At 42.3% G+C, this 11,900-nt stretch overlaps 1 protein-coding gene across 3 annotated transcripts in view; it reads right to left on the minus strand.

The window, feature by feature from the left end:
• The window catches only part of EIF2S2 (eukaryotic translation initiation factor 2 subunit beta), a 29,934-nt gene extending 18,627 nt beyond the window's left edge, over positions 1-11,307 (minus strand). For 2 of the 3 annotated variants that reach the window (XM_075846909.1, XM_075846908.1), the window contains exon 1: positions 11,132-11,307. In XM_075846909.1, the coding sequence (XP_075703024.1) occupies positions 11,132-11,146 (15 nt within the window). In that variant the 5' untranslated portion in view covers positions 11,147-11,307. Of the gene's footprint in view, positions 1-10,871; positions 11,025-11,131 lie in introns of those variants that run through there. The other variant, XM_075846910.1, reaches the window with a different exon arrangement.
• Positions 11,308-11,900: the final 593 nt, after the last annotated feature.

An 11,900-nucleotide genomic window follows, 5' to 3' on the forward strand; every position in this document is an offset into this window, starting at 1 on the left:
GGGGGCTGTAGCATTATCTACAAAGGGCTGTGTGTGGCAACAAATTTAAATGAAATTCATCCGATTTTAAAACGGACAGGGAAAAAAACGGATGCAAATCGGGTCCAAATCGGCCGGTAAAAACGGCAACTCGGCCCGGAACGGAACGGATGCAAATCGGATGCAAACCGGCCGGGGAAAATCGGCCAAAAACGGCCGATTTTCCCGGCCGGCACTCGGACCCTGTCGTGTGAATGAGGCCTTAGTGTCTAAGCCTGTTTTGGCCTTCAGGACCAGCCCCATTTTTGCAAATCTGACATGTGTCACTTTAAGTGGTAATAACTCCAGAATGCTTTTGCCTATCCAAGCGATTCTAAGATTGTTTTCTCGTGACATGTTGTACTTTATGATACTGGAAAAATTTCGTCATTAAATTCAATATTTATTTGTAAGAGACGCCAAGATTTAGAGAAAATTAGCCAAGATTTAGAGAAAATTAGCAAAAATTAGCATTTTTCTAAATTTAAATGTATCTGCTTGTAAAACAGATAGTAATACCACACAAAATACTTACTAGTTTATATTTCCCATATGTCTACTTTATGTTTGCGTCGTTTTTTGAACATTCTTTTATTTTTCTAGGACGTTACAAGGCTTAGCACTTTAGCAGCAATTTCTCACATTTTCAAGAAAATTTCAAAAGGCTATTTTTTCAGGGACCAGTTCAGTTCTGAAGTGACTTTGAGGGCCTTATATATTAGAAAGTCCCCAGAAGTCACCCCATTTTGAAAACTGCACCCATCAAAGTATTCAAACCAGCATTCAGAAAGTGTTTTAACCCTTTAGGCTTTTCACAGGAATTAAAGCAAAGTAGAGGTGAAATTTACAAATTTCATTTTTTTTCTTTGAAAATTCATTTGTAATACATTTTTTCTGTACCACTGAAGGTTTTACCCAAGAAATGCAACTCAATATTTATTACCCAGATTCTGCAGTTTTTAGAAATATCCCACATGTGGCTCTAGTATGATAATGGACTGAAACACAGGCCTCAGAAGCAAAGGAGCACCTAGTGGATTTTGGGGCCTCCTTTTTTTAGAATATATTTTAGGTACCATGTCAGGTTTGAAGAGGTCTTGTGGTACCAAAACTATAAAGACCCCCAAAAAGTGACCCCATTTTGGAAACTACACCCCTCAGGGAATTTATCTAGGGGTATAGTTAGCATTTTGAACTCAGTTTTTTTGCTAAATTTATTTGAATTAGTATGTGAAGATGAAAATCTACTTTTTTTGTGAAAAAACGTAGAAATGTTAAATTTTTACAAGGAATAAAGTAGAAAAAACACACCAACATATGTAAAGCAATTTCTTCCGATTATAGCAATACCCCATATGTGGTAATAAATTGCTGTTTGGACCCACAGCAGGCCTCAGAAGAGAAGGAGCACCATTTGGATTTTGGATTTCTGATTTAGCTGGAATAGTTTTCAGTGCCGTGTCGCGTTTGCAATGCACTGGAGGGATGAAAACAGCGGAAACCCCCCAAAAGTGACCCCATTTTGGAAGCTACACCCCTCAAGGAATTTTTCTAGGGGTAAAGTTAGCATTTTGACCCCACAGTTGTTTTGCTAAATTCATTGGAATTAGTCTGTAAAGGTAAAAATCAACTTTTTTTTCTGAAAAAAGGTAGCCATTTTTAATTTTTACAAGGAATAAAGGAGAAAAAGCGCCCCAACATTTGTAAAACAATTTCTTCTGATTACGTAAATACCCCATATGTGGTAATAAACTGCTGTTTGGACTCACACCGGGGCTTAGAAGGGAAGGGGCACCATTTGGCTTTTGGAGCACAAATTTAGCTGGAATAGTTTTTGGGTGTCATGTCAAATTTGCAAAGCCCCTGAGAGACCAAAACAGTGGAAGCCCCCCAAAAGTAACCCCATTTGGGAAACTACACCACTTAAAGGAACAGTGTCATGGCAAATAATTTTTTTTATATGTTAAAGATGTTAGTGCTTTAATAAAAACGTTTTTATTCATTTGTGTGTTTGTGTTTTACTTTTTCTTATTTTTACACTTTTTCTTCCCTATGGGGGCTGCCATTTTTTGTTCCATTTCTGTGTGTGTCGATTAACGACACACACAGACATGGAGTACGGCAGCCACAGTCCCATAGGGACTGCGAACGGCTCCCGTCCCATTGACTGCCGTGTACGGCGTCTGTGTGGGAACTGCGCATGCGCCGCTCCCACACAGTCCTATTCGAAATTGGCGCCGTCCGGCGCCATTTTCCTGTGGACCGGAAGTCGCGGCCGGACTGTAATATTACTACTTCCGGTCGCGGCTTCCGGACTTGTGCACATGGAACAGCGGCAGCAAACGGAGCGGACGGGCCAGAGGGAGCCGCGGCGGCAGGAGCAGGTAAGAGATTTCAATGTATGTTAGTGTTTGTGTGTGTTTACTACTATATGTAAACCTACTACACTGTGGGTTACCTCAAAAAATGGCGACACGCAGTGTAGCAGGTTAAACCTTTCAAACCCCTCGTTTATCCCGGCACTAGCCAGGATAAAGGAGGGGGGGATGCTGAGAGCTCACTAGAGCGAGGGCTTTTAACCCAATGTTGCAATGCTGCAATTTTGGGAACAGCCCCATCTAGTGGCCAAAAATGGGTAGTATTATAAATTAGAAATAATTTATAATATTACATGGCTCGTGCCAAAAAAAAAAATAAAAATTTGAACAATGTTTAATCACCCACACACTAAATGTTTAATTTTTAAAAAAAATACATGTTTTTAGGGCAACACCATGCCTTTAAGGAATCTATCTAGGGGTATAGTGAACATTTAGGCCCCACACGTCTTTTGCAGAATTTATTAGAATTAGGCCGTGAAATTAATATCAACATTATTTCCACTAAAATGTTGAATTTTTTCAATTTCACAAAGGATAACGGAGAAAATGCACCCCAACATTTGTAAAGCAATTTCTCCCGAGTACGGCAATACCCCACATGTGGTCATAAATGTTCTTTCATTAGAAAGTAATTAACCCTTTACGAACATATTCATGTTTTGCTTTTTCGTTTTTCCTCCCCGCTTTCCGAGAGCCACAACTTTTTTATTTTTCCGTCAATAGAGCGGTGTGAGGGCATATTTTTTGCAGGACGACCAATAGTTTTTATTGGTACCATTTTTTGGTACATAAGACTTTTTATTAAATTTTTTGGTAGAGCCAGGGTGACCAAAAAACTGCGATTTTGCTGTTTAAAATTCTTTATTTTTCACGGCGTTCACCGTGCGAGTTCAATAATGGTATATTGTAATAGCTTGGACGTTTACGGACGCAGCGATACCAATTTTGTGTATTTTTTTTACATTACTTTAGAGAAAAAAATTTGAAAAGGGTTTCTTTTTGGACTTTAAATATTTATTTCATTTTTTCCACTAATAACTATTTACTTTTTGTTTTTACATGTTTTATTAGTCCCCCTAGAAGACTTGAACCAGCAATCATTAGATCACTGGTAGAATACACTGCAATACTAATGTATTGCAGTATATTGTGATTTTTACAGGCTCCTGTAACAGCGCGATCACGGTTTCTGTCCGTTAGTCCCGGGTATCAGCTGTAATACACAGCTGACACCTGCAGCGTATGGCGCGGGCTCAGCGCGTGAGATGCTCCATATATCACCCCCCACACCACGACATGCTATTAAGTCATGGTGCGCGAAGGGTTTAATGCGCAGCGGATGGTACAGAGTGAAAATTAAAATTTTCCACTGATGTGTCATTTTAGTGCACTATATGTTGTGCCCAGTTTGTGCCACAAATACCACATAACATTAACAGGGTTCTCCCGGGTATGGCGATGCCATATCGGTGGACGTAAACTGCTGTTTGGGCACGCTGTAGGGTTCAGAAGGGAGAGACGCCATTTGGAGCGCAGATTTTGCTTGGTAGTAGCTCTGGCGTTTTGCTGGTATTTCAGTTTATAATGTGGGGGCAAATGTAGGCTGGGCAGAGTACATCCGGGGCATAATAAGAGGGTATAATAATGCGGTAAATAAATAATCCACAGATATGTGGCCAGTGTCGCACTTATAAATTGCACCCGATCCTATCCGCTTTTGGAACGCTCTGCACATTTTGCATCGCCATAATCTGAGAGCCGGAACTTTTTTTATTTTTTCACCACCGGAGCTGCGTGAGGGCTTATTTGTTGCGGGACAATCTGTAATTTTCATTGGTACCATTTTGGGGTACATGCGATTTTGTTGATCACTTTTTATTCCATTTTTCAGCAAGCCAGGTGACCAAAAACCATCAATTCTGACAATGATTTTTATTTATTTTTTACGGCGTTTACCCTGGGCTATAAATGACCATTATATTTTATTCTGCGGGTCGGTACGGTTACGGCGATACCATATGTATATAGGTTTTTTTTATGTTTTGCAGCGTTTGCGCAATAAAATCACTTATTTAGAAAATAAATTATTTTTTGTGTCACTGTATTCTGAGAGCCATAACTTTTTTATTTTTCAGTCAAAAAAGCTTCTGTAATGGCTTGTTTTTTGCGGGACGGGTTGTAGTTTGTATCGGTACTATTTTGGCGTACATGCGACTTTTTGATCACTTTTTATTACATACTTTGTGAGGGGTGGTGAAGAAAAAAATAGTGATTCTGGCATTATTTTTCGTTTATTTTTTTTGCGGTGTTCACCGTGCGGGAAAAATAATATTATAGTTTTATAGTTGGGGTCGTTACGAACGCGGTGATACCAAATGTGTGTACATTTTTTTTACGTATTCTTTTTCCTATAATAAAAGACTTATAAACAAGAACTGCTTTTTTTTCCTATTATATCACTTATAACTTTTATTTTTACATTTTTTTTAAAACATTTTTATTCTTTTTTTACTTTTTTCACTTGTCCCACTAGGGGACACTTAGACTTGCAGCTCTGATCGCTGCTGGAATACATTACACTACACACGTAGTATAATGCATTCCAACTGTCAGTGTGACGTCACAGTCACTCTGACAGGAAGCCTACGACGACCACCCTCGGGGTGGTCCTCATAGGCTTCTGTACATGGCAACCCGGAAGCAATTATCTGGCGTCCGGTTGCCATGGGTACGATCGCCAGCCCCCGTGATTTCACGTGGGGGCTGCCGATCGGCGCTAAACACCTTAATTGTGACGTTCAAAATCGAGCGCCGAAATTAAGGGGTTAACGGCCGATATCAGCGGCGATGGGCCGCTGATCGGCAACGGGGAATGCAGGGCAGACACCCTGCACAGTTAACCGCCGCTGCGGTGTAGCGCCGCGCGGCGGTTAACTGTCAAAGCACTGACGTAACTGTACGTCAAGGTGCGCAAACTTACTGCTCACCTTGACGTACAGTTACGTCATGGTGCGTTAAGGGGTTAATATTGTGCAGTGAAGGCCAAAATCCAAGCAAATAAAGAACATGGCATAAAGTATTCCCTTCTCTAAATTTCAATATGTATAGAACACAAAGCACAAAAACAAGTTCCACAATACACGGTATAACCCAGCGGCCACACACCTATACGTATGCAAACAAAATCTGCAGCACAATAAAGTAAAAGGTGGACGTGACCGATCAAACACATCGAGACCAGAAAAACGATGACTGTTCCCATTACTAAGAGCTCATTAAGACCAACGTGAATAACGCATGGAAATCACACGCAGCACATGGACCCATTGATTTCAAAGGGGCCGTTCACACATGCAGGAATTCTCACGCAGCGAGAGTCCATTGCATGAAACTCACTGCATGTCCTATATTGGCGCGTATTCACGCACCTACCCGCCGATTGAAGTCAATAGGTGCATGAAAACCACACACCGCACACCGATGAACATCCGTGTGTGGTGCGTGATTTGCGCTTCAATTCAATTGAAAATAATTTCAAAAAATGTATGTGCTTTGCGAGTGCGTGAATAACGCATGCCACTCGCAAAGCACACTGACGCATAATACAACACACACGGACCAGTTTTTCACGCTCGTGAATCTGATACGCTCGTGTGAATGTAGCCTTAGACTCTGTTCACATCTGGGTTGTGGCTTCCATTTACAACAGAAGCCATGATGGACAATGGGGTCCGTCAAGGTTCCGTCGTCGTGTCCGTCATTTCAATGGGAAAAATAGCTCTTCTGTCAAATCCAGCGCAAATGTGAACAGAACTTTAAATTGTCATACAGCTTCAAAGTCATAGTGAAGTACATTGGGGAAGGTAAATAAAGGTAAAGAATTATTATATTGCTGGCGTAAATGTGAGTGAATAGGAATTTATCGGGCACTGGTCACCAAGCGCACAGTGACTTTGGATATGATGTCAGTTCTGATGTTTAGCTCTGACATCTTTTCTCCTGCAGGATTGAGCTAGCAGCTAAAAGTGCGGTCATTGCGGTAGTCATGGCAACAGACGTCACCATGATCTTCAGACTTCCACTTCTACTATATTGTCACTGGGGGAAGCGGTAGTCAAACTGTGCGGATAGAATACCTGCAAAAGAAAAAAACTTTCATAGGAAATGGCCAAAAAAAAGTTTTTCACTAGGCCCTGTTGAGTTTTTCTGAACCCCCCCCCCCCCATTGATTTCAATAGGAGGCAGAGGCGGTCCTTTCTTGACCCAGTTTCCACCTCTGACCTTCCATTAAAATCAATGGGAGGGGGGGGGGGGGGGGAGAAAAAACCTGCGGCGCTTGTTTGAGCGTTTTTTTGCCCATGGTCCTGGTATTAGGCTGTGTTCACACTGAGTTTTTTGCAGGAGGAAAATTCCTCCTGCAAAAACTGCTCCAGTAGGTTTTTGCAGTGGTTTGACAAAAACTCATCAAAACACTCGTCAAGGTTTTTTTTTCCTCTTTCTGACTGATTGAAATGGGGTTTTGGAGGCGGAAACCGCCTCAAGATGGGTCATGACGCTTCTTTTTACCGCGACGCAGTTTTTTTACTCGCAGTAAAAAAACTCGTCCAACTCCCATTGAAATCAATGGGAGGCATTTTCGGGCGGTTTTTGAGGAGTTTTTTGGTGCGGTTTCCACGTCAAAAAACTCGTCAAAAAAACTCTGTGTGAACAGGGCCTTAGATTTGTTTCTGCCTGCAAAAAAAACTGAACAGGGACTGTTTTTGTGACCATTCCAAAGTGGAAGGATATTTGTAGGAGTTATACATTGAGTTGGTTACACAACAATTTGTGGGTTAATTGGTTAGTTAAATTTAGGACATCCACTATATTAAAGAGGCTCTGTCACCAGATTTTGCAACCCCTATCTGCTATTGCAGCAGATCGGCGCTGCAATGTAGATTACAGTAACGTTTTTATTTAAAAAAAACGAGCATTTTTGGCCAAGTTATGACCATTTTTATATTTATGCAAATGAGGCTTGCAAAAGTCCAAGTGGGCGTGTTTAAAGTAAAAGTCCAAGTGGGCGTGTATTATGTGTGTACATCGGGGCGTTTTTACTACTTTTACTAGCTGGGCGTTCTGACGAGAAGTATCATCCACTTCTCTTCAGAACGCCCAGCTTCTGGCAGTGCAGACACAGCCGTGTTCTCGAGAGATCACGCTGTGACGTCACTCACAGGTCCTGCATCGTGTCAGACGAGCGAGGACACATCGGCACCAGAGGCTACAGTTGATTCTGCAGCAGCATTGGCGTTTGCAGGTAAGTCGATGTAGCTACTTACCTGCAAACTCTGATGCTGCTGCAGAATCAACTGTAGCCTCTGGTGCCGATGTGGCCGACACGATGCAGGACCTGTGAGTGACGACACAGCGTGATCTCTCGAGAACACGGCTGTGTCTGCACTGCCAGAAGCTGGGTGTTCTGAAGAGAAGTGGATGATACTTCTCGTCAGAACGCCCAGCTAGTAAAAGTAGTAAAAACGCCCCGATGTACGCACATAATACACGCCCACTTGGACTTTTACTTTAAACACGCCCACTTGGACTTTTGCAAGTCTCATTTGCATAAATATAAAAATGGTCATAACTTGGCCAAAAATGCTCGTTTTTAAAAAATAAAAACGTTACTGTAATCTACATTGCAGCGCCGATCTGCTGCAATAGCAGATAGGGGTTGCAAAATCTGGTGACAGAGCCTCTTTAAGTGACAGCTTATCACTTGGATATGCCATAATTTACTGATGAGGAGGGGCCTGACTGCCGGGCCCCCACGGATCTTCAGAATGAGAAGGCACTGCTGCTTCATCACAGATTTTCTCTTCACTTGAATGGGGCAGTGTTCCATTTCCTTGCACAGTGGGTGACCAGGAGTGCCGATGTACAGGGAGGGACTAAGCCAAAGGGACTTCGGACCCTTTGTTAATGGGAGTGGTAGGGGTCCGAGTGGTTGGACCGCTACCGATCAAAATGATATGGCATATCATAGCAATAACATTATCAGATGGGAATGCCCCTATAAATTAATTATAACCGGATGGATTTTAACCCATTCAGTACTTTGTTTCCTTAGAACTCAGAGGCTTCCACTATTTTTTTTTTTGTTTAAATCATTGCAATGCTGCTGCCTTGTGATTTTATTGTCCCCTGACTATAGTTTAAACAACTTTATACATTTAAATCAGCTTTACGCTGTAATGTTTATATTGTGGTTTGTTTACAATATTTTGCATATGTGCAACGCAAGAAATCTCATTTCACAAGTCGCATTAAGGCTATGTTCACACGGGGTATTTTGCCGAGTTTTTTGACGCGGAAACCGCGTCGCAAAACTCGGCAGAAACGGCACGAGAACGCCTCCCATTGATTTCAATGGGAGGCGTCGGCGTCTTTTTCCCGCGAGCAGTAAAACTGCCTCGCGGGAAAAAGAAGCGACATGCCCTATCTTCGGGCGCTTCCGCCTCTGACCTCCCATTGACTTCAATAGGAGGCAGGAGAAAGTGTATTTCTCGCTGTTTTATGCACGCGGCGCTCAATGTCAGCGGGCGAAAAACGGCGCGATAATTGCCGCGAAAATCGGCGTGCAGGGAGAGGAATATCTGCCTCAAAGTTCCAAACGGAATTTTGAGGCAGATATTCCTCCCCCAAAATACTCCGTGTGAACATAGCCTAAAAGTCTGTTTATTGTACCTGTGTTCGAGGCAAACTATTGGTCTACAGCCTCAATACCTGCCCCATTCTCTCAAATTACGTCAATGCGAGCACGATTTTATTTTCATTTAGGTTATCCCTCAGTGCCATTATTACTGTGGATACCATCTTTGGGTGGCGCGCGGGCACTGAGGGGTTACATGAATGAAAATAAAATAGTGCTCACATTAAGGTGTAATCAAAGAAACAACGGGACGTGTACTGAGTTGTCTTAGGATGCCACGAACACAGGCGCAATGAACTTACTGTTAATGCAATATCAAATTGCTTTCAATGCGCATGCCCAAAATATTGTAGGTTATTGCGCATGCGTAGGCGCAAGGAGAAGACAACATCATTCGGAAGAGAAGAAGCAAGAAGACCGGAAGAGGAGCTCGCCCGGAAGTCAGGATTGAAGAAGACAGAGCGAAACGTCAGCGGAACAGAAAAGCAGTGGCGGAGTCACGTGACACTAGACGGAATTAGAAGACATCTGCAACTTTGAGACTAAGTATATTTAAAAAATACATTAATAAATATTTAATAGGTATTGCTGTATTGTTTTTCAAAAGTGGACAACCCCTTTAAGTGGTGACGTCTTATCTCCTCTATATTGAGAGAACACGTATGATGTACAGCAGATTCTTATACACGTATGGGGAATGAAAAGAACACAGATGCCATACAAACAATCTTTTTGCCAACAGTTTAACACATATGCCAAAACATTTCCAGAAGTGACGATACATCTTAATTCACTGGTTATTGGGATTTTCTGGCCTATGTTTGACGTATAAACTGGAAAAAGCTCCTGACCCATATGTTAAATGGAGGCTGTGACAGATGTCTAACAATGGCATCAGTCACCCATTGGCTATAATGGAACCTGTTTAACGGATACGTCATGAACTCCCCTGACCCTTTTCATGACGTATCCATGAAACAGATTCTATTAAAGCCTATGGGTGACTAGTGCCACTGTTAGGTATTCATTCTGACCCAGAATGGTATCCGTTTAATGGATATGTCAAACTAAGCTATTGACAGATGCATGTGACGGACGGCATATACTTTTTTCTGGACTCCACAGAATAGAATAGCAGAGCAAATTCCATCAAGCAGTCAAGTAAAAAAAAAAAAAAAGCTTCCGTTAAACGCATAAAACATTTTTGTGGTAAACTAACATAACGGACAGACAGGCCGAGAGGACAAAGGTCTGAGGACGGAGCGCTATGGACAGGTTCAGAGTGTACGTCAGGAGCTTTCCTAAATGTAAACAAAAAAAGTAATGTGAACAGGGCCAAAATAATCAGGGCTGACTTATCTGGAGCAATAGGACTAGAAAATACAGCAGAAAAGTGTGATGTCATGCACTAAACCAGAAAGTGGCCACGACAAGCCCCTCCTGCATGCTCCTTATGAAGTAGCTTGCGGCATGGTGTCGTTGCCTTGGAACTGAACCGCGCACTCTTCCAGCAGTGCCATAGAAAGTGAATGGAGCGGTGGTGGAACATGCGCAGTACTGCTCTATTCCTACAGGGCAGCATGGTAAGCCCGTTCTCATGATCGGTGGGGTTCCCAGCAGTCGGGCCCCCACCGATCAGATATCACATATCATGTGGATAGGTGATAAACAATGATTATCGGAAAAAGCTTTAATGATCTGTTCTCATTCATACAGGACAGTTTCCAATAGGATCAATTACTATCCATGGCATTAGATGGGGATAGAAATTAGACCAGCACCTCAAGTGTTAAATATAAAGACCGGAGGAGGATAGTACAGGAGGAACCCCACGTATTATACACCAGGCGACTGGGCGGCCTCAACACCTCCAAGAGACCCCGTTACACAACCCCGTCCTGTATAAGCATCATCCACCTGCCGGAAGAGGGGAGCGCACAGCCAGCCGGCAAACTATATGCCATGCCGCGAGGCTCAGGCCTCCCCTTCCTCAACCGGCAACGCACGTGTCCTGCGCCCTCGTGTTTCCGCCTGTTCTCACCTCGTCCCCGGACATGATGGCGTCGACTCTCGGTACTTCCTCGGCTGTGGTATAAAGATGAGCAGGCTATACACGGTACGGTGCTTTACAGTATATCCACTTCACCCGGTCTCCGCTCTTACATCAGCTTCAGGGACTCACACGCCTGTGCGCACGCGCAATGGCTACCTCGACGTCATTCCAACAGCGACAAGTAGTATGTAATAAGCATGAGCCACCGCGAGGCAGCCTGGGAAATGTAGTTTTTTGTGACTATGTTGTAGCTCATTATTTCTCTCAGTCTATGTGTCAAGTTTATCACATCGTTACCAACTTTTAAGAAACACTGAACTGAAGGAAGATTATGAATACATTTATTGTATTGCCAAACACTTCCCTCTAGACGATGCTGAAGTTGGTTTCTTATTCGTCCAGTTTCTTATTCAGAACTGAAGTTGGTATCTTATTCAGCAGTTTCTTATTCGCGTTTTCAGTATTTTTATTATTTTATGAACATATTAAAGTAAAAACTTATGTTAACCCCTTAATGACCGGGCCATTTTGCACGTTAATGACCAAGGATTATTTTTAGTTTTTTCACGGTTGCATTCCAAGAGTCATAACTTTTTTTTTATTCCGTCAACATAGCCGTATAAGGGCTTGTTTTTTGCGGGACGAGTTGTATTTTGTAATTGTACCATTTTTAGATGCTTATAATATATTGATTAACTTTTATTAACTTTATTTTAGGAGAGAATTGAAAATAAGCAGCTATTCAAGCATTAATTTT

Source organism: Rhinoderma darwinii, chromosome 13 (genome assembly GCF_050947455.1).
Source record: "Rhinoderma darwinii isolate aRhiDar2 chromosome 13, aRhiDar2.hap1, whole genome shotgun sequence".
NCBI classification, from domain to species: domain Eukaryota; kingdom Metazoa; phylum Chordata; class Amphibia; order Anura; family Rhinodermatidae; genus Rhinoderma; species Rhinoderma darwinii.